At 53.9% G+C, this 20,996-nt stretch overlaps 8 protein-coding genes and 1 pseudogene across 9 annotated transcripts, besides 1 other annotated feature; 7 read left to right on the forward strand and 2 right to left on the reverse strand.

Annotated features, from left to right (window-relative positions):
- Positions 1-735: 735 nt before the first annotated feature.
- Positions 736-2,201, forward strand: NCS54_00155900 (Hypothetical protein; the record flags this gene model as incomplete). The annotated part of the gene is made up of 3 exons (XM_053147184.1): positions 736-763; positions 832-993; positions 1,045-2,201. 3 exons carry the CDS (start codon positions 736-738, stop codon positions 2,199-2,201), a joined length of 1,347 nt encoding a protein of 448 aa, XP_053003159.1.
- A 623-nt stretch (positions 2,202-2,824) lies between these two features.
- On the forward strand, positions 2,825-3,850 carry NCS54_00156000 (Hemerythrin domain-containing protein; the record flags this gene model as incomplete). The annotated part of the gene is made up of 3 exons (XM_053147185.1): positions 2,825-2,992; positions 3,056-3,305; positions 3,360-3,850. The coding sequence occupies 3 exons, from the start codon at positions 2,825-2,827 to the stop codon at positions 3,848-3,850; spliced, it is 909 nt and encodes a 302-aa protein (XP_053003160.1).
- Positions 3,851-6,084: 2,234 nt separating this feature from the next.
- On the forward strand, positions 6,085-6,987 carry NCS54_00156100 (NAD(P)-bd-dom domain-containing protein; the record flags this gene model as incomplete). The annotated part of the gene is made up of 3 exons (XM_053147186.1): positions 6,085-6,355; positions 6,405-6,433; positions 6,490-6,987. The coding sequence occupies exons 1-3, from the start codon at positions 6,094-6,096 to the stop codon at positions 6,985-6,987; spliced, it is 789 nt and encodes a 262-aa protein (XP_053003161.1). The 5' UTR covers positions 6,085-6,093.
- Positions 6,988-7,854: 867 nt separating this feature from the next.
- On the forward strand, positions 7,855-8,326 carry NCS54_00156200 (Hypothetical protein; the record flags this gene model as incomplete). Its single annotated transcript, XM_053147187.1, has 2 exons — positions 7,855-7,940; positions 8,005-8,326. The coding sequence occupies 2 exons, from the start codon at positions 7,855-7,857 to the stop codon at positions 8,324-8,326; spliced, it is 408 nt and encodes a 135-aa protein (XP_053003162.1).
- A 1,717-nt stretch (positions 8,327-10,043) lies between these two features.
- NCS54_00156300 (Copper transport protein) lies at positions 10,044-10,750 on the forward strand (the record flags this gene model as incomplete). Its single annotated transcript, XM_053147188.1, has 2 exons — positions 10,044-10,205; positions 10,256-10,750. 2 exons carry the CDS (start codon positions 10,044-10,046, stop codon positions 10,748-10,750), a joined length of 657 nt encoding a protein of 218 aa, XP_053003163.1.
- Positions 10,751-11,525: 775 nt separating this feature from the next.
- NCS54_00156400 (Zn(2)-C6 fungal-type domain-containing protein) lies at positions 11,526-13,349 on the forward strand (the record flags this gene model as incomplete). Its single annotated transcript, XM_053147189.1, has 1 exon — positions 11,526-13,349. One exon carries the CDS (start codon positions 11,526-11,528, stop codon positions 13,347-13,349), a length of 1,824 nt encoding a protein of 607 aa, XP_053003164.1.
- Positions 13,350-14,085: 736 nt separating this feature from the next.
- On the reverse strand, positions 14,086-14,807 carry NCS54_00156500 (annotated as a pseudogene). Its single transcript has 2 exons — positions 14,538-14,807; positions 14,086-14,490 (listed from the first exon to the last, which is right to left on the reverse strand).
- Positions 14,086-14,807: a sequence feature.
- A 1,202-nt stretch (positions 14,808-16,009) lies between these two features.
- Positions 16,010-17,827, reverse strand: NCS54_00156600 (ENTH domain-containing protein; the record flags this gene model as incomplete). Its single annotated transcript, XM_053147190.1, has 4 exons — positions 16,010-17,456; positions 17,505-17,584; positions 17,658-17,689; positions 17,746-17,827. The coding sequence occupies 4 exons, from the start codon at positions 17,825-17,827 to the stop codon at positions 16,010-16,012; spliced, it is 1,641 nt and encodes a 546-aa protein (XP_053003165.1).
- A 1,723-nt stretch (positions 17,828-19,550) lies between these two features.
- On the forward strand, positions 19,551-20,581 carry NCS54_00156700 (Peptidyl-prolyl cis-trans isomerase; the record flags this gene model as incomplete). The annotated part of the gene is made up of 5 exons (XM_053147191.1): positions 19,551-19,711; positions 19,773-19,837; positions 20,016-20,185; positions 20,238-20,344; positions 20,395-20,581. The coding sequence occupies 5 exons, from the start codon at positions 19,551-19,553 to the stop codon at positions 20,579-20,581; spliced, it is 690 nt and encodes a 229-aa protein (XP_053003166.1).
- Between the last annotated feature and the right edge of the window lie 415 nt (positions 20,582-20,996).

Below are 20,996 nucleotides of genomic sequence, written 5' to 3' on the forward strand. Positions count from 1 at the left end.
ATTTTGTTCAGCCGACGTTCTTCCTTGGCTGAGGCAAGAGTAGCCCGAGCTAGTGATACCGGTCCGGGGCTTTTCCGGGGTTCACACGTAGCTTGCCCGTTGACAGGTGTTTAGCCGACAAGCAACCCCTCGCCAAGCCCGACCGCTCTTGTCATGATCCTCCACACGGAGTCACATTCGTTTCCGGGGCCGACGCGTCGGTTGGTTTAGCCGGCAAGTGTGGAAGACCCAGAGAGCTAAACTGGGACAATTGAGGGGATGCCTGTTCCTTGATTCGAGGTTCACGTGCTCGAAGCTTTATGGAACCATCTTGGTGGAGGCCTTCAGGGACCCCTGATGGATCGCCATGACAGCTGCAGTGCCTGAGCACTAGAGGAATAGCGTCATCACCTGCGCAAGCCCATTGCCATGAGGAGCTCAGAATTGGACAAAACTTCATGATATTTAGATAGAAGGGCCACCCAACATCCAGCCTATTGAACCGTTATTGTTAGCCCGTCAAGGTTCTCTGGCGCAGCCCCTTGCAAACATGCCCGTTCCGGCATCTGCCGAGGATTATGCGCCCCGTGGAGCTCTCAAACAAACTCCAAACATGCGCGTCCGAGCAGTGACGCAACAAAACTTGCACACCACGGACGGATACGTATCGGCTCCATGTAATCGTGTCCTCTGCGCCATGAGATCGCCCAAAACATTGAACACATAGAGGGAAAACCTGGCAGTCTAGGTCGAAATATGAGCGCCCATTCGGAGGCGCCCCGAGGTACGGTTATGATTCCCCTAGAATTGGTTCTGGTTCCCCCTTTACTGACTGGCGTCCGCCTGTCTTAGGAGAGTCATGGGCTTCAATCCCCACGGACATGATCCTCGCGGAGCTCAGGCGACGCAAGGAGGATGGCGAGAAGCCCGAGTGCGGTTCGAGGACTAAGGGTTCCTATGATACGTCGGCGCATGTGTTTGCACTGATCCTTATCCTGGCACTCAGTACGCTGGGTAGGTCGAGTTCATGATCGACGACCATGACAACTTGCTGACACTAGGAAGCATGCGGGTTCCCTCTACTATCGCGACGAACGATGCGCGGCCGTCGACAAAAATCCGTCATCTTTTACTGTCAGCACATTGGAACTGGTGTTCTGCTCGCAACCGCCTTTGTCCACCTCCTCCCGACCGCCTTCGAATCCATGACCGATCCATGCCTCCCCTACTTCTTTAGTAAAGGGTATACACCACTACCGGGCCTTGTGGCCATGGTTTCCGCCATCATCGTCGTCGGTGTCGAGTCGTATCTCACTGCCCGAGGAGCTGGCCACTCCCATTCTCATAATCATAACTACTTTGACTCGGACGACGAACCCGAGAGCGAGCTGCCCATGGTTGATACAGCTGGATTATCCGAGAGGAGGACGGGTCCTAGACCTCCGGATATTCACCTCGAGGATATGGAGACTCAGGGGCTGGTTGCTGGCGTATCGCCCTTACCAGACTCGACTCCCGTTGGCGAGGAGTCGAGAAAGCTTACAGACGACTTTAACGACGGTGATTCGGATCTGGAGCTGGAAATGGATGAACTTGCCGGTTCATCAAGCAATGCGAGGCAGCGGAATGGGCGATATGCATCACTCAAGCCGAGTAATGCGGACGTCGAACCTCTGACCCCCATGACTCCGATGACGCCAATGTCACCCGGACCGCAGTCTCCCGAGGAACAGCAGCGAAAAATGTTGCAGTGTCTTTTACTCGAGGCTGGAATCCTGTTTCACAGTGTTTTTATTGGCATGGCCATCTCCGTGGCTACTGGGCCGGCCTTTGTCGTCTTTTTAGTTGCTATCAGCTTCCACCAGACGTTTGAGGGTCTTGCCCTTGGCAGCCGTATCGCGGCAATTCAGTTCCCTCGAAAATCCATCCGGCCATGGCTGATGGTGCTGGCATACGGCACTACGACGCCCATTGGACAGGCTATCGGGCTCATCGTGCATCGCATGTATGACCCCAAGAGCGCGGGAGGTCTTCTCGTGGTCGGATTCATGAATGCGATCTCATCAGGACTCTTGCTGTATGCTGGCCTGGTCCAGCTGCTGGCAGAAGACTTTTTGTCAGAAAAGAGCTACAAGATTCTCAAGGGCAAGAAGCGACTTCACGCCTATCTCTCGGTGTGCGCCGGTGCCATATTGATGGCTCTAGTGGGTGCATTTGCCTGAGCTGTTGGTGAATCTGGAAAAATACCTGGCTGTATATAGAATGGATATTCCGTGTACATAATCATCGGTGTTGGATGGCGTTGCTCTGGGGAAAAAAGCCTGAGACAGGATTGGGAAATACCTAGACAGGTGTAAGACTGGTGGGGAGGTGCTTAGAATCTGGACGATTTCTCTTTGTTTCGTTCAAATATCTTAATCTTCAATGTTTATATTCTTGAAACTACTCTGCTGTTCTTCTTGATAGATATCCGTACTCTCATGAACTACCCCGGCCGGCCCCACGTCCGAAGTCCGAGACTCGTCGGCCCCGGGCTTCAAGTTGGCCCGGCTCGGGGTCCCTCCCTGCTCCAGAATGTCTCGGCCACGGCCAATCATCAGCTCCCCTTTAATCAGCTCTTCTCCTTGTCCCACACACCCACACCAGCTCCTGGAGCTTGCACCATAACTTATTAGCATAGCATGACGAGCTATCGAACCACTTGAAGAGTGAGACCAGATCAGCCACGGAACCAGACCAGAAGCTGATCCTTGTGACTTTGGACGAACCATTTCCTCGCCAATCTGTTTGCGTGCCCCTCGTGCTTTTCCCTCCCTTCTTTCTTTTTCCCCTTCTATATCTAGCCATGCCCGGTCAGCGTATCCTCCTCTTTCTCGCTGCACAAGTGCTCTTTGCAGGCATAGCTATATTCCTCAGTAATTCGCCGTACACCAGGATGTCTACCGCGCCGACCAAGAAATGGGCTGATGGGCCCATGAAGCTCGTTGTGACGCCGCAGTACGAGACCAAGAAGGTCAGCAGCTGATACCCACGACCCATCCCCATTGCTCATGTAGCTGACTTTTATGAACTGCAGACGGATCTCTTTACGACAGGCGCCACTCACATGGCTCTTCTCCACAATGCCGTCATCCGTGGCTTCAACTCCATCTACCTCCAAGCCCCTCATGTCAAGGATGCCGACAAGGCCGACTTTATCGGATACTCTCAGACCTGGTTCCGTTTTGTCAAGTCCCATCATGACGATGAGGAGGAGAATCTGTTCCCCAAGGTGAAGGACCTGCTTGGGGATGAAGCTGTGTGGACTGAGACGCACGAGGAGCACGGTATAGCCATTTGATCCACCATTGACACTCTCCCACTAACACATGCCCTCCCAGAGTCGTTCCTTGCTCCCCTCGCCGAGTTCAATACCTATCTCACCGACCTTTCCTCCCACCCCGTCGACCTCGACTCCGCCGAAGTGATCCGCCTCATGGACGCCTTCAAGGTCAACTTCGAGCACCACTTCCACAGCGAAATCTCCACAATCGCCGCCCTATCCAGCCATCCCAAGGCCCCCAACGACGACACCCCCGAGGGCCAGGCTGCCAGCCTGACCTTCAAGACGTGGGGCAAGAAGACGGTCACCAAGGCCGGCATGCTCGATGTGGTGCCCTTCTTCCTGCTCAACCTCGACCGCACCGCTGAGGAGGGCTTGTGGGCGAACTGGCCCCCGATGCCTGCGCCTGTGACATGGGGTCTGACCAACATTGCCGGCTCGTGGTATGGTACCTGGTGGAAGTTTGCGAGCTGTGACTCGCAGGGCAAGCCTCAGGAGCTCTACGCACTGAGGGGGTTGCCTGCCGAGGCTGAGAAGGATAGTGCTTGAGTTTGAGTAGCGTCTAGCATGTATTTTATTCACGGCGTTGATGGGATAGTTGGTCACTGGGAATTATACCTGACAGTCTTCCATGGCTGTCTATATCAAGACAAGCAACATCTGCCTATGTTTCAATGACACCATTGTGCCCCCCAAAAATTATGCTCTTTGCTACTGTGACTGGCATTCTCTTTGACTGACAAGGGAAGCGTGCTCATTACCAACAGTGACTGTACTTTAATATTCGCAACAGAGAACTTATACAAAGAAATTGAGAGACACCTGGCCACTGCAAGATATTTTTGGCGATCACCAGAAGGAATAGTCCTCATTAACTAGTGCATGGTTTATCCGTAAAAGAGGTAAAAGACGTAGTCGTTTGTCTAGATGCTCACGAGACAGGCCCAAAACGCAAAAGCGTTTGAAAGGAACAAAGATAGGGTTCAATGCCGCCCATATAATTCACACGGCTTGAAAACTGCAGAACCCTAATGGAAGCCTTTGGGGAAGTCTCAGTGACTGACAATTCTGGATATTAAAACTCGTTCGTAGCAGGCACTGGCAGCGGTCGTTTGATCTCCTTTTCTCTACAACACACCCCAATCCAACTTGCATATCGTCAAACCCCAGAAAATATCACGGCTACGCACTTGCAAGAGATCTCGACCAGGAAGCAGCATCTATCGAGTCTTTTACCATGGGCTGCATGCTCTCTCATCCGCTAGGGCGCCATGACAAGGATTCGGATGCTTGCTCAGCTTGCTCGAGCTGTTGCTGTTCGAGCGGTTCTTCATCCTCTTGCTCGCCCTGTTACTGCGATGATCATCCTGTTCCCTTTGGTACTAACCATCGACATGAAGAAAATCACCGTCGACAAAGCCATTCTTCTCCCTTGTCCATTGCTGATGGAAGACACCTTGGGAACAGATGGCGGCACCAACCAACGTAAGTTCTTGCTTCACCATCGTTGCCCACACTTAACCCAATGGGCTAGATGTCTATTAGGGTGTCTGAACAATAGTTTTATTCGTCCTAGTATTTACTAACGTTCAAGTTCTAGCCGGACACCTGAGCAACAAGCTCTCAGAGCAGTGAGTTCCACGACCGACCTTGCTACACTCGATCCACGAATAGGAAGCTGACAATTTTCAAGGGACATGATTCTCGATACGCTATCGTTGAAATCCCGTCGATGCAGATTCTCGCGCCCATCGCTGAAGTAGACCGAAGCAGTCGGAATGGCCCAGTCTTGTCACAGAGACATGGTTCACTGAACCGAGCCAACGGACCGAGAATGATACAACAACCGAGACGAAGACCAGAGCCTCCGTGTATATGCCCCGGACGAGACGAGAGGGATGCCCTCTCTCCTTCTGTACCTCCGCCATATACCCCCTGAGGTGATTAGGACATGGAACTCGATCAGGTGGCCAGAAAGAGGAACATGGGGTGGCTTACGTATGATAAAGGGACACAATGAATTCTTCGCACAATCACGTTTGAAAGCCACTGCTTCCCAGATCGTGACAAGGCCCAAGAAAGATTCATTCTTGGAAGTTCAGCTGCTGAGCTAATGTGTCGGCATCAACGTATGGAAGAATGATTTGCTGTCCGGTCCATATCCTCTCCATTATAAAAGGCCCCCATTCCAACCTGTCTTGTACCATTACCGGACCACCAAGCACCTGAACACAACTTTTTCGAACTATCCGACTGGGAGAGGGAGCCAGAAAGACTACCAACATGGGCTGCTGCTTCAGCATGTCTGAGCCCATGCCCGAGCGCAAGAGGAAGAAGAAGAAGAAACGCTCCAGTCGCCGTCGCTCCAGTGGGCATCCTGGTGAAAGTGGACAACAGCAACGGGACCACAATGCCAGTAGGCGCCACTCGGGACAGCGAAGGCGTCATTCCGGGGTCCCGCAATATATAGACACGTCGTATGGGGCTCCTAGGTGGTGGGCAGAGAGCCAATGGACGGTACAATAGTGGCAGTGGGGCGAGTTTTCGTATTCGGAGAGTAATAGAGGTCTAAACTCCTGTCTTTTCATGTTTCGTTAGCAAGTGATCTTGCGATGGATGTGGCCGTTCAAGGGTGAACTGAGACCAAGAGTGGAGATTTCCCCAGCCCTAGTCCGCGTCATGGATAGTTAGGAAGTCCGAGGTCCGAGGTTGACTCACTTATATATATCTTGTTGGTTCCCCGTCTCCATCTTCAAAGTCTGATATCTAACCAAGTAACAACGAACGCCACAATGTCTCCTAACCGTCACGCCCTTATTCTCGGAGGTAATGGAAAGATTGGAAGACTTGTCACGGACATTCTTCTAAAGAAGTCTTGGACTGTGACGAGTCTTATCCGTGCTGAGGAGCAGGTCGAGGACTTGAAGAAGGCTTTCGAGAGTCTGCCGGGGAAGCACCATGTCGTCGTTCATGACCTGGAGCAGGTTGACAGCCAGGAGAAGGCTGCCAAGATCCTTGAGGAGGTGAAGCCGGACTCGGTGGTTTGGACTGCGGGTAGGTTCATATACTTGTTGTGTAGGATGGTCTGCTAAATGGTCAACAGGAGCTGGTGACAAGGGTAGTCAGGATAGAGTAGGCTCAACATACCTTTGTCTCTTAAGAGTCCTGGTTAGCTGACAAGTCCCCAGGTCCTCCGAATCGACCGTGACGCTGCAATTGCCTTTGTCAAGGCCTCGGTCGCAGTCTCTACCATCAGCCACTTCATCCAGATCTCGTACCTTGGCGCCCGTCGCGCCCAAGCTCCTTGGTGGACTCCTGAGGACTGGGCAGGCTGGAACAAGATCAACGAGACATTCCTGGGCCGCTACTACGAGGCCAAGGTCGCCTCCGACGAGGCTCTCGTGGTGGAAGCAAGAAACAGACCCGAGATCACCGCCGTTTCGGTGCGCCCTGGAGGTCTGACGGACAAGGAGGAGGGCGGTGTGCTCATGGGACAGACCAAGAAGGCTCGGGGGATGACGACTCGTGCGACGACTGCGAGGGTAGTGGCCGTGATCTTGGAGGAGAAGGTCAAGGGTCGATGGCTGGATGTCTTGGACGGCGAGGAGGACGTAGAGACGGCCGTGCAGAGGTGTGCTCGCGACGGAACAGACTGTGCTGAAGGTGAGAACATCGTCAGTACTTAACAAGACCAAGACAAAGGGGGCCATACCAGCAAGTGTTTGAAATAGGAGACCGAGGGAGGGGAATGTGGTACTGTAGTCCGATACTGAACCATACCCCAAGGGTCAGAGGGCGCAGAGGAATTATGGCAGATCAAATAGCACCGAGATAAGCCTGGGTACCTACGGCTGCACTGAAAGAAGCCCGCTAGCTATGGAGTTTGGCCCTCCACGCATATGACACGCCTCGCACCCCCAGTGTCACCAATGCACGGAATATCAAACTATCACGAAATATAGACTGCCTGACAAGCAAGATATCATGCATATGAGTTTTATTTCAAACGATTTACGACATCCCAGTGTAAAATTAGAGCCATATGCACCCAGCACGGCCTGTAGACCAGAGGGGTGGTGCCAAATGCCACTGGCATATCGCCCAAGATATCACTGGCAACCGAGCAGGCAACCCTCATCCTCTTTTCCCTTCCAACATCTTCTCCCACTCGTGTGCATCACAACAAATCTCTCGAGCATCGAACAAAAGTCAAGCATCGTTCAGCTCGAGTCTCCAAGTGCGCAGTCTGTTTGTGGACTACTACCGCTCTCACCTGCATCTGCATCCCTTTTTTTTTATTTCCCCTACCTGGCTGGCTGTGCTTTGATTTTTGCAATCAGTAAATCCTCTGTTTGCATCCCAGAGAAGTACAAATAGCTATTCCTCTCAGGCGTCGCGGCCAGAAAAAAACCCTACCCTTTTCACAACATCGCTTCCCCTCCCGTTCCCTATCGCAACCGCATTCTTTCCCACACCCTCGCACGCGAGCGACAACGCACCTACAATCATTTCAAACATTTCTTTACCTACATTCTTTCTTTGAATTCGTCATCATGGGCTGTGGTCTGTCCAAGGAGCAGCGGCCCTCTGAGGCCAACTATGTTGGCACGGAGCTGATCAGAATGGCGCCTCCAACCCGGTATGTTTGATTTCCACGAGGCCTGGCCTTGCTTGACATTCATGTCGCTAACAAGAATCAATAGTCGACCTGGTTTCCGGCCTGATTACTCCCCTCCCCGCGGCCGGGTCATTCCTGTCCCTGTTGGGAACCCCCCTCTCTATGAGCATGTTAATGCTGGTCTTCCCGGCATGTCTCGACCTGGTACCTCGTCTGGGATCCCCACTATTCCACGAATTGACATCACGCACGATGTCATCGTTGAGCAGGATGAAGCGCTCCCTGCTCTCCCTGCCGGCGCTACCGACCAGGTTGGTGCTGAAGAGGCTGCCAACAAGGCGACGACCACCACTACTGTTGAGAGTGGGGACAAGGTTGCCACTGGCACTGTCAAGGATTCCAACTAGATCCTTCAAGGTATGCTGCCTCCTGTGAAACATGACTACAAAGGGTTCTAACGTGTTTGGCAGCATCATCACGGGTCCACCAAGGGGACGATCATTGGAACAAGGATTTCGGGTACCTGCAGGTTGACAGCTGAGCAAAGTGTCTTTCGGGATATGGGAATTCATGTGGTTTAATCTGTCGGGGAGGTCGGAACGATTTTTCTTGGAAGCAATCAACACACTCGAGGTAGTCATCACAGTGGTCCAAATCAAACACACTGCCACGACACTTGATTGTTTCTCCGCATGAACGCAATTTGATTTGATTTAATAAACGTGACCACCTAGAATAACGACTCAAAAATATGCCCAGGTGGTTTTTGAAGCTTCTGGGGCACTGTGCGACCGTTGCTATGGGAGTGTGCGGTCACGGGATTTTGGGGTCAAGTGAGGCTCTCGTCGATAGCGTCGCTGCCACGACGACGCGTTTTTCAGGCACACAAATAAAAACGCGTAGAATAATGACATGACAATTTCAAATGGGCTCTCTAGAAGCTGTCATGAGACTAGATATTTGTCAAAGAATGCTCTTCTTGCACTACAGCAAGGGGTAGCAGCGAGTGCTGGAATCACTTCTCCGCGGATCTGGGAAAACATACGACAGAGCATGCTCAGCTGGCACAACGCGTCCAGACTCTCTCTAGGGCTAAAAACAGTGCGCATACACACAGCACACTATTTTCTTTGGTACACAATTTTGGAGGAATTTCTATCAGTTGCCTACCAGCAAGCAAGGACGTCAGGATAAACGACGTGCTAAGTGGAGCAGATGTTTGACGGATGCCGCCAGGCACCAAATAACGTTCTGCTCCATGGGTACTGTAGGTACCCATCCTTCGGTAGCACACGTGATGGGTCATGGCATCTAGACTATGGAGTACGTAGCTAGCTACAGCACACAGAGTGCGGCCACTTTGACATGGGGTTATCGACTGTAACATGATCACCACCACCCGCATAAGTACTGTGCAACTCGATGCTAGCGGCCGAGACACCATGACCATGTGCTCCCCCACGCCCCGTCGCATGGAGGTATTGGGCTGGGTCTCGGCACGATCGATCGACAAACACCGGGCGACGGGTGCATGGGTAACTGACGGGCAGTAGCGGAGTTTGAGCAATATTGAGTCGGCCGAGAGCCGAGAGCAACACGAGAGTAAAAAGACGGACGTGTTACTTAACAGACGCCCCAGCCGTAGGTGGCTTGAGGGTGAAGCCAAGGGTTCAACGACAAGCCATTTTTGCAAGGATGTTCTCGATATCAGACCAGCCCACGGTCTCCAGCCCATAGAAACTTGCTCAAATCTACGCAAAGCTGGGTCCGTCTTTTGAAACTGGCACGACAATCCCACGCCCGCATTCGCTGATTTTTTTACTCTATTCCGCATTGTACGGTTCGTCGGCTGTGACAGGAGGACCCTGGGCGCAGACGAGAAAGAAAAAAAGGTTAACTTGCGCTGCATACGAAAAGGTAGAAATAACCCTTCCCGTCCTCCCGTTTTTTTCTCCTGCTGCACGAGATAATTCAAAAGTTCCCAACAATCCTTGGTGACGCCGTGATTACCTATTTATTGTTGGCCTGCCCTCTCTCGTCGACACCTGACAGCATCATCACCTCCCACTGTCAACTACCATCAACACCAATACTAGCATCAACCAAGAATCAAACACCTTCATCATGTCGTCCTCAATGGATCACAACATGCACATGACTGGCATGTCCGCGACTGCCACTGCCACCATGTCCATGGACCACGCCACCATGTCTATGGAGATGCCAGCTTCCACCTCTGCTGCCATGGATATGGACCACGGCATGGGCAATGGCTGCAAGATTTCTGTGCGTGGACACTCACTCTTCTCATAGATGTCATCTGCTAACAATCGCAGATGCTCTGGAACTGGAACACGGTCGACTCCTGCTTCATTGCCGAGACCTGGCACATCACCTCGAAGGGTATGTTCGCCGGCTCCTGCATTGGCGTCATCCTCCTAGTCATGGCCCTCGAACTCCTCCGCCGCTCCGTCAAGGAATGGGACCGCTTCCTCCTCCGCCAGCACGCCGCCAAGTTTGAAGGATCCGCTCCCGCCGCCGCTGCTGCCACCGGTTCCGACAGCCCCAAGGTCGCTTCTCCAGTCGCCTGTGCTACTCCTCTGCCTCCGTTCCGCCCCAATGTCTGGCAGCAGGCTATCCGTGCGCTGCTTCACATGATGCAGTTTGCCGTCGCTTACTTTGTTATGCTACTCGCCATGTACTACAACGGGTACTTCATCATCTGTATCTTTATCGGCGCGTACCTGGGTGCCTTTATCTTTCAGTGGGAAACTCTGAGCGGAGGTCAGAACACGAGTGCCTCCCGCGAGGCTACCGTCTGCTGTGGTTAAAGGGAGAAGGAATGAAACGGGTGCATCGAGTTATTTACTTGGTGCTCGACTCTACAACTACATCATCTCGTCACAACAACTTCCGCCGCCTTTGCACAATCTGACTGTCGAGGTCTCGGCCGTCCGTTGTGTCCTAGATACAGTTAAACTTAATCATGATACCCTTCTATTTTCGGCGATTTCAAATATGAATGGCTTGAGTGATGTTGTATGTACTTGTAAGAATGAAAATGTGAATGAAAGAATAAGGATACTTCCATTGAGTTTATCGCACGGCGAGTCAACCAAGATTGCTGATTGGACGCCATCGGCTGGTGTCAGGGGCTAATAGAGTGCTGATGTTGCACAGGGTGAAAGAAAAAGAGCAACAATGTACGCAACCGTCACGACCAACAGAACGACCAACATCACAACTAACACGCCTATTTAATACATGGAATAATACCAAACATTTAAAGCAAACAGAATCACACCCTTGATAAGTTTGATAATATCTTTTCCACTATGCTTGGTCCGTTATCTATGCCGTAGCTGCTTACAATTACACTCCCAATTGGCCCTAGTGTGCGGCTTATTTCCTCACCCTCGTCCGGTTGAGCTGACAAATGAGTTGCCTCAAGTCCTTGGCCGTCGATCCTCAAACATGGGGTCAATCAGGAACCACCCCTGCGACCACTCAATCATCCCGTCCAACTACCGACAACGTCTCAATCATCTCACAAGCAAGAGGAATTAATTACTCAACTGACGCCTCGAGCTCTCGCGGGCTGCAACCATGTTCCGCCATCTTATGTCCGCCAAGGTGCGCTCCAACGCCGGCTGCTGGACCTGTCGCCTGCGCCGCAAAAAGTGCGACGAGAAGAGGCCCGTCTGCGACGGCTGCGGCGCCCTCGAGATCACCTGCCACTATGAGGACGAGAAGCCCGAATGGATGGACGGCGGGCCAAAGCAAAAGGCCATGGCTGAGAAGATCAAGGCCCAGGTCAAGAAGCAGGCCAGCCAGCGCCGCGACCGCAAGTACATGGAGATGCTTGAGGCCGGCACGCGCAACGTCACCCTCCAGAACGGCGAGCACGATGCCGCCATGTCTGCTGCTTCTGATACGGATCCTCCTTCTGGCCACGACGTGGGCTCGACTCCGGCTTCCAGCAACACCAGTGGCGCGTCGCCTCCTGATATGCCCTGGCACAGCCACTTCTCGGTTCGCACAGAGGACCACTCCAACGCTACTGGAGCAAGCACTGAAGTTCACTTTATCATGATCTACCTCGACTATGTCTTTCCCCATCTCTTCCCCTTCTACCGTCCACCGATTCTTGCCGGCGGTCGAGGCTGGGTCCTCGACGTGCTGCAGAGCAACAAGTCTGTCTGGCACACAGCCATCTCGCTCACATCCTACTTCTTCAGCATCGTCATGGCCAATGGCGAGAAGCAACACGAGGAGTGTACCAACCGAATGGTCCACCAGTTGCAGTCCCAGCTTGAGATGGGTCTACGGGAACTGCAGCGTGAGATGAGCGCCGTCAACCACACGTCATCTGCCGCCGGCGTCCGTGACAAGCTCCTGGTCCTCCAGGCCATCCTACAGATGCTCATCTTTGAAGTGTCCACCAGTAACAAGGACCATTGGAGGATGCACCTCGACGCCGCTCTCACAATGTTCCAGCAGATCCTGCCTCAGCCCGAGCAATGGGGTGAGACCATAGAGGCCCTCTACAGCTATCGTTGGCCACCGCCAGAGATGGGAATACGCAGACCCTTCAGTACCAGCCAAGCTGCCCTGCGTTTCTTCACAGCCAACATCCTCTACATCGACGTCATGTCCAGCATCACACTTGAGCAGGCCCCGCGTCTACAAAAGTACCAGGCGCAGGTCATTCCAGGCTGCAGAGCTCACACTTCACCAGAAGAGATGCGCATCTCTGGTTCGCTCTTTATGGAGGAGTACATTGGTCTTCAGAACTGGGTCGTCCAGATGATCGGCGACATTGCCGCTCTGGATGCTTGGAAGAAGGAGCAGAGGAAAGCAAACTCTCTGTCGATGACTGAGCTTGTCCAGCGTGGTAAAGTCATGGAGGATGCCATCAAGGGTGGTCTCAGTGTCCTCGAGGCTCAGTTTGCATCCTGCAGTCCCACCATCGATCCCATCCTAAACAGGGTCGTGGCCGAGCCTGCGCCTCTATCCCATATGCCCGACTCCAAGGCCAAGGAGGCTCCTGGCCTCGCCATCAACAACATCATCTGGCTGCAAGCCGCACACACCTACCTCCATGTCGTCATCTCTGGCTGGCAACCCTCTTGCCCAGAGATCCGATGCTCCGTCTCCCGCATGACCTCTCTCCTGATGGACCTCCCCACAAACACCTGCCTGAGAACCCTGGTCTGGCCATTCTGCATTGCAGGTTGTCTCTCACCGCCCGAGGACGAGGACAAGTACCGTGCAATGATAGAGCGCATGGGGCCCTTAAATGTGTTTGGCACGGCTAGGGAGGCGCTCGAGGTCATGGAAAAGGTTTGGGCTCAACGAGATCAGATTGATGAGAGTTGGGACGTGGCCAAATGCCTTCGGATTTTGGGACATGGAGTTTTGCTGATTTGATACCCTGGATATTTGCCTCGCCTGACAACAGAGGCATGAGGTTTGGTCTATAATGATGGTTTTCCTGAGTGTTTACGAAAGGGAACAAGTTGCAAGGAAGGAATCTTAAGTCTTTAGCATAGTGAGTGTTTCTATTTATCATGATTCAAGATGTGAGAAGGGCTCAAGTCCGAACAATTCATCCCATTTTTTATTCATTTTATAATGTTGAAACCGATCTAACCAGAAGACATTACCATTTGTTTCCCAAGCCCAGTCAAAAAGCACAAGCATATCCAATCTATTATAATCCAGAGCTGACCCAATTCATCATCTAGACCCTTTTTCCACCAAACAGAGTCTGCCTCTTTTCTAGCAGACCCAGATCCCACCATCCTTCCACTCGTTCCATGAGGGTCTTGCGAGCAGACTTGACCCTCTCGAGAAGAGGACTCCGGGGTCCATCGTCGACAAAGCTCGGCGACGACGGCACCTGCAGCATCGGGGGCAGAGGCGGCAGATCCTCCACCGGCTTGGGCGTCTCCCTCAGCTGCACCCTCTTCACGCGGACGGGCGCCGTGGGGGGCGGGGGGAACCACGGCTGGCGAGCGCTCTCGGCGTCAGACGAGTCGCTGTCGAAACGCTTCTCGGGCTGCGCCATGGCCATCGTCCCCAGGCTCCGGGCCCGACTCACTGCCGCTCCTCCGAGCGGGCGAGCCGGGGCCTTGACCTCCCCCATCTCCCCACGGCCGCACCTTCAGCCCTCAATGTCCTTGGGAGCAGGGCGGGAAGCGCCCTTGGTTCGCTTCCACAGGCATCCAGAGGTGATGGCGGAAAAGGCAAAGAGCACGCACAGGGCGATGCTGAGGCCCCAGATGGACTTGATCTGGTAGCACGAGGCCTTGTCGGCGTCTACCCAGCGGAAGGTGTTGCTCTGGGAGTGGTAGACGTTGTGGAAGAGCGAGTTGACAAAGTTGGCCGTGTTGCCGTCTGAAGGGAACTTGGGGCACGAGAGGTAGCTGACGGGCTTGCCGACTGTGCAGGCCACGACGATGCAGGCGATAAGAAGGCACAGGTCGGCGCCTGTGGCGAGGAGGAGGGGGAGCATGCCGTCCCAGTAGAGGATGTAGGAGATGGCGATGTAAAGGGTAGAGATACAGGCCTGGGGAGTCAGTTACTAGCCCCTATTCAAGAATATGTTCAACTTACAACAACCAGTGTGCCAATCAGGGCCGACGGGGCAGCATAGTCGGCAGCAACCATCTCAGAGATGAAGTTGGAGGTGAGACCGATGATGGTGATGAAGGAGATGAACTCCATGGCTCGCATGGCAGTCCATGTGTGCCCGAGGGCGCCGAGGGCGGGCATGGGCTGCATCCTGGACTTTCGTGTAGCGGGCGTGGAGAGGGAGAGACGAGGGCGCGACGATCCGGCGGTGCGCAGGGGGAGGTTCTTGGAGTAGAAGGGGATGGACGGAGAAGCTATTGTGTCTTTCAAAGGTCCCGCCTTGAGAAGAGGCGAGAGATCGGTTTTCGTTAAAGAAAAGGGTGTGATAAAGACGAAGATCGTTGATCGTTTGAGAGAATGGTCGTTGCGTTAAGATTTCGTGATGGACTTTAGAGAGAGAGACGAAAACCCAGAAACCCAAAAAGAGTACAAAGGAAAATAAGGAAATAGACAAAAAGGAAAAAAAGGAAGATTGTTGTCTTTGTTGTGTAAGTTTGCTTGATGAAGAGAAAGAGAGAAAAGGAATCTTGTAAACGCCCGAAACCCCGTGTCTTTATACACCATCAACAACAAGAAAGAGACATCAACATTCAAGGTTTTTCTTGGCTCTTGTTTCCAATTACAGCAGCCGCCCGGCCTAGCAGCCCGTGAAACCAACCCATCGCGCTTCAACAGAACCACCCCGTCGCGAGATGACACAAAGAGAACCAAGATTTCCTCTCCCCTTCAGCGGCTGCTGCTTCAAGGTCCACTAGCCAATGAGAGCCACTCGATCGGGTTGTCCTCCAGAGCTGGCGCTTAACCACCAGGGACAGGGGTGTAAGTCAATAGCCGCGCAGGCGTTTCGCACTTGGCAGGGTCACGATTGGACGAGAGCTGAAGTTGGCAGTTCGTGAGCCTCATGAATTTGTTTTGGATGAGGTCGCAGACGCGGCGAGATTGGAGGGTCTCTCAGTGGGTGTAACCACTGTTTGCCCATTGTTGTGCCATTTACCAAGAGAAGCTATTCTAGGAGCATGATCCTACTACACCCGGTAGCTTGGGTTTGGGTCTCTTGTTTGGTCAACGACGCTAGGTTCTTGGTTCTCAATCCTTGCTGATTCACGGTTCAGCCCATGGTGAGGATGAACTGCCGAGAGACAGAGTTTAGTCTTCACCTGAATCTGCATCCATGCAATGCACGTCGATCCGATGCTGGCGATCCGATACGGCGCATTAGACAAAAGGGGCTGGGGACGGTGGTTTGAAAATAGAGCGACATGACATGTCAGTTCATTTTGTTGCGCCAGACGCCTATCTAGGATCCTATCATGAAAACAAACATGCTGCCTCTTTGCTTTGTTATCCGTACATACATTCTCAATGCTGCTTGCTCACTAGACGAGAGCCCAGGCAACCGCGTGGCCCATCCCCCGTCCAGTTCCACCACACCCAGACGCGCTTATTCCGCTAGCTCAGCCCAGGAGATCGTCCATGGCAGAGCCGCCAGTCTTGGGCGCCGCGTTGCCGCTAGAGGAGCCCGCGGAGGGGGCACCCCAGATTCCGGCACTGCTCTTCTCCTTGGCCAGCTGGCCCATGGTAGGCCCAGCGGTGGGCGTGCTGGACTTCTTGATGCCGGCACTTGCCTTGCCCCAAAGAGCACCAAAGGCATCTCCTCCAGCAGCAGGGGGCTTGGCTCCGGGGCTGGTGACGGGCTTCATGTTGGCCATGGTGGTTGGTGCGTTGGAAGCACTAGACATGCCTGGCAGGCCAGACACCGAGGCGGGCTTCGCGGGTTGCGCTTGAACGGTGCCAAAGTAGTTGGGCCCGGACTGGAAGCCTCCTTGCTGGGCGGCAGGGGCGGCAGCAGGAGCGGCAGCAGGAATGCTAAAGGCAGAGTAGTTGACTCCGGGAGTGCCCCTGGCGCTATTCGCGGGTGAGATTGACGCCATGCTGACCATCTGGCTGATGTCGGCCTGCTGGGGGGCCGACTGGGGTTGGGGAGCAGCAAAGTGAGCAGTTGTAGAAGCTGCCGATGTCACGGCGGGCGCAGCGGTCTGAGCAAAGTTGCTGGAGGCTGCAGGCTGGGCCGCAGGAGTAGCAGACTGGAAGTCGTCAAACTCGTCGTCGTCGTCCGCTGGCGCTGAGGCGGCGGCGGTGTTAGTAGGAGCCATAGCAGCAAAGCTGGACGCGGCCGGCGCCGCAGAGGATGATGCCGGCGCAGTATCATCGAAAGAGAACAGGTCCACCTCAGGCTCCTTCTTCTTGGGAGGCTCAGCTGCCTTCTTGGCCGCCGGGGCTCGCTCTGGTCTCTTCGCAGCAGCTCGGGATGCAGGAGCTGGCCTCTCATCCTCGTCAAACTCATCATACTCTTCGAATCGGTCAGCTCTGCTACCGCTGCCGCTGCCGCCGCCCTCTCGCCAATCGTCGCTCTGGCCACCGAAACCACCGCCATCCCCATAGACACCTCCAGAGTAACCACCAAAGTTGGCACCGCCGCTGCTACCACCGCCATAGTCGGCACTCTCGCTGCCAAAGCCGCCATAGCGACCAGAGCTGCCACTCGAGAAGCCGCCGCCAAAGGTCGCGCCACCTTCGACGCCAGTATACTTGTTCTTGGTCGCACGCGCCTTCTTGCGCTCGGATCGGATGCGGTCGACGTCGCTTAGGAGCTCGGCAAGCTCCTTGGCCCTGTTGCGCACATTGATACCCTGGTCCTTTCCGTTCTGATCAATAAAATGGAATTGGCGGAGCATCTTGAGGAGGGAGATGTGTCCCCGGGCATCATCAATCACGCGCTCGGAGCCGTGCTTGATGAGGAACTCGAGTAGTTGGAGGGCCTTGTAAATCTGACGCCACTCCTCGGCGGCCTTCTCGGTGAAGCGACGATAGATCATGGGCATGATCTCGTTGAGGGTTTGGCTGATTATGGTCAGCAGCTGGAGAGACGCATCGATTTGATTGGCGTACTAGTTGAAGGTGCCGTTGGCAATCTCTTGCATCAGGGTGGAGGAGGCTCCCCAGGGTTCGTTGTTCGTCGCCTCGCGAACCTGCGCATCATCGTAAGCCCAACGTGTCACGGCGACAGCAACAGCGACATCGGTCGCGCAGAGGCCAACCGACCTTTGCCTCCATCTCAGTAAAGTTCATAACAGCTGCGCATAGCGTCAGTAACCGTCAGGCGCAGCAGGCGAGGCCGCATAGGGAGTACCATTTTGGGCCTTTCGAAATCCAGCCTTGAGGTCATACAAGGTCAGGTTCGAGACCGTGCTCTTCAAGTCGTTGAGATCCATGGCGAGAAATCCAAGAAGCACAAAACCGCTAGAAGATGGAGAGATCTACCGCAAAGAACGGATAGTTCAGGCGAGATGTTGCTGCTGTTGCTGCCGCTCTGCGGATTGGGTAGATATTCCAACAAGATATGGGTGTCAAAGGAGCCCCTTGCGCCAACGCATCCTGGACACTTGGACACTTCCCAACGCGGCAGCGCGGACTCGGCGTGGATCATAGCTTGTCACGTGACGCTCCACCAACCATGATTAGGTTCTATTGGGGAATGAATAGAGGTAATGAAGCCCAAAGTAAAGGTGACATTCAAGGCTGGAGATTGCTATCAATCACTCAATGGCAATCATGCATAATGGGATACGAGGCTCAATTGAATCCCATCTGCCTCGGCTAACCAAAAACCACTCTCAAACCCAACAGTAAGCTCATTCCATGTAGCCATGCCATGGACAACAGTTCCGGGACAGTGGAGGACCCCGCGAGCTACAGTAAAACCTTATACTTCAGGCCTGAAAGCCGCCGCTCACCGCGCTACGAATAATCGACGCTCAGCTTGCCCCAAAACTTTTCCCTCTCTCGAGACCAGTCCAGTCCAAAAGACCAACCTCGACACGTGTATCCGACAGATCTCTGTAATTTTACCTGTCTAATTGTCCTCATCTCCTGTACCATCACCTTTTTTCCCAAGTGTATTAGTCCTCTTCAAGGTACGTGCAGTTTCAATTCTCTCTCAACCGCGTTTGCCCTTTGTCACACCAGCCAGCCCGCCAGCTGGAGCTTTCCGGGGAAGCTCAGTCAGCTCCAGGGAGAGCAAGACGCCTTCGAGCAGGACATCTCCGAGCATGTCAGTGTCAGAGCAGAGCCAATGCGTCCCGGATCAACAATGCCAATCACGATCCCAATTGGTGTTGATGGAAAAGTCGCTCAAACCCGGCTTCGATGCCGGTCCTCTCCTCGTCTACAGTATACCTCGTCATGTCTCCTTGCCCTTGTCCTCGCCCATTTTCCCGGTCTCACGGAGGGGAGCTTGCCATCCTGGTGTCCGATTCACTCACTCACTCACCCACCATCCACCGGCCACCTCACCCACGGGGCCGTGGACTGGATGAGACTCGAGGTGGAGGGGCCATGCAATGGCGAGAATCCACTGTGGTGGCCACGTCCCAGGATCCCTCCAATGGGCATGGATCCTTGGACAAAAGTCTGCTGCACCTCGGGGGCATCGGGCCACTCGCTCAACACGTCTGGGTGACGCTGGGCTGGGCTGCCTGAGGGGCTGGCTGGCTTGAGACTTGGAAGGGCCCGAGGCGTGGGCGGGCGTGGGCGTGGTCCTGGCAACCACCATCAGCTCAATGGTAGCCCCATCAGAGCTGTGTTTGGGGGATCCCTTGTGCCTTGAGCCTTGACAGAATCCCTTGACCAGCAATGGCGGTCTGAGAAAGACCAACCAGGGCTTCTCGGCTCTGCTCGTTTGACGCTGTTGATCAGCAGAAGCTGTTGCGAAGCTGCGGGGCCCACAATGGCATCCATGGCCACACGGTGACCTCATGGAGACGAGCATGGCGAAGCAAGCAAAACATGGAAGGAGGCAGAAGGCGTGGAAGGGAGCTCCCCGGCTCACTTCACGTGACTTGGCTTCCGATTTCACCCCACCACTACCCCTCTCCCGCTCTCTCCTATTGGCTCAGACGGCCCGCGCTAACATTTTGCCCCTCCAGCTTGCTCAAAATGAGACCCTCCCTCCTCCAGCCCCTCCTACCCCGCCATACCTCTTCTTGCTTCTCTGCCGCGAGAACTTCTTTCTCTCTTCCTCAACTTGTGTCTTCTTCCAACACTTTCCGAACTTCTCGATTCTTCTCAGCAACCTCCGCAATCATGGGCAACAAGGTGTAGGTCTTGCTTGAGCTCTGTGCTGTCTGCATTGCGCGCTCGCTGACTCTGATCAAACAGCTACTTCGACATTGAGTGGGAGGGTCCCGTCTTCCAGAACGGCAAGCCCACCAGCACCGTTCAGGGTAAGCTTTGAATCCCCTCAAACTCATCAAATCCATCATCGTTCTTCGTCAGGAAGCTCAAAGGCTTCTGTGACAATCCTCCAGAGGAGCTCTGTCACCAATTCCCAGCATTCCCTTCGAGCGCCCCAACCATAACACCTCACCTGGGACAACATGAGCTGACGCTAGTCCCCTACAGAGCAGAAGGGTCGCATCAACTTCAACCTCTTCGACGACGTGGTCCCCAAGACCGCTGAGAACTTCCGTGCTCTCTGCACTGGCGAGAAGGGCTTCGGCTACAAGGGTTCTTCCTTCCACCGAATCATCCCCGATTTCATGCTTCAGGGCGGTGACTTCACCCGTGGCAACGTATGTTTTCCAGAAACATGCCAATCTGAAACAATAGCTCACAGTCTCCTAGGGAACCGGTGGCAAGTCCATCTACGGCGAGAAGTTCGCTGATGAGAACTTCCAGCTGAAGCACGACAAGCCTGGTCTGCTGTCCATGGCCAACGCTGGCCCCAACACGTAAGCATCTCATGTCGAAGCAGCCCAGCCAGTTTACTAACCCAAGACAGCAACGGCTCTCAGTTCTTCGTCACCACCGTTGTCACCTCTTGGCTCAACGGCCGCCACGTCGTCTTCGGCGAGGTCGCTGACCAGGAGTCCCTCGACGTTGTCAAGGCTCTTGAGGCTACTGGCTCTGGCAGCGGCAACATCAAGTACCAGAAGCGCCCTACCATCGTCGACTCTGGTGAGCTGTAAACAGTTCCTTTGATGCGTAAAAGGCATTATGGTTGGGAATTGGAAGCACATAACGAACCTCGGAGAGGATTAGCCATGAAGCTAGTGATTCAAAAGTCGGCCTAAAGGCCCAGCTGCTAAACAATATCAACCATTCACAGCCCACAAATGCTGTAGCTCCCGTGTCAGTGTGATTGCATGTTACGTGCCTGGACTACCGGAAGAGTAGTTACAAAAGCATAAAGACGCGGATTGAAGTAAGTTTTCAAGTGTACCGCTGCGAAGGGCCATCTGGCCGTGTCGCTTTTCCTACTACGCCGCTGCTATGCCACCCTGAAACCCAAACAAACTACCCATTGGTACTTGGAACCAGACGCCAGACCCCATAAAGAAAAAAATACACTGGATAGTAGTGAGTGATAGCTCAGTAACCTCC

This window comes from Fusarium falciforme, chromosome 1, assembly GCF_026873545.1.
Source record: "Fusarium falciforme chromosome 1, complete sequence".
Classification (NCBI taxonomy): Eukaryota; Fungi; Ascomycota; class Sordariomycetes; order Hypocreales; family Nectriaceae; genus Fusarium; species Fusarium falciforme.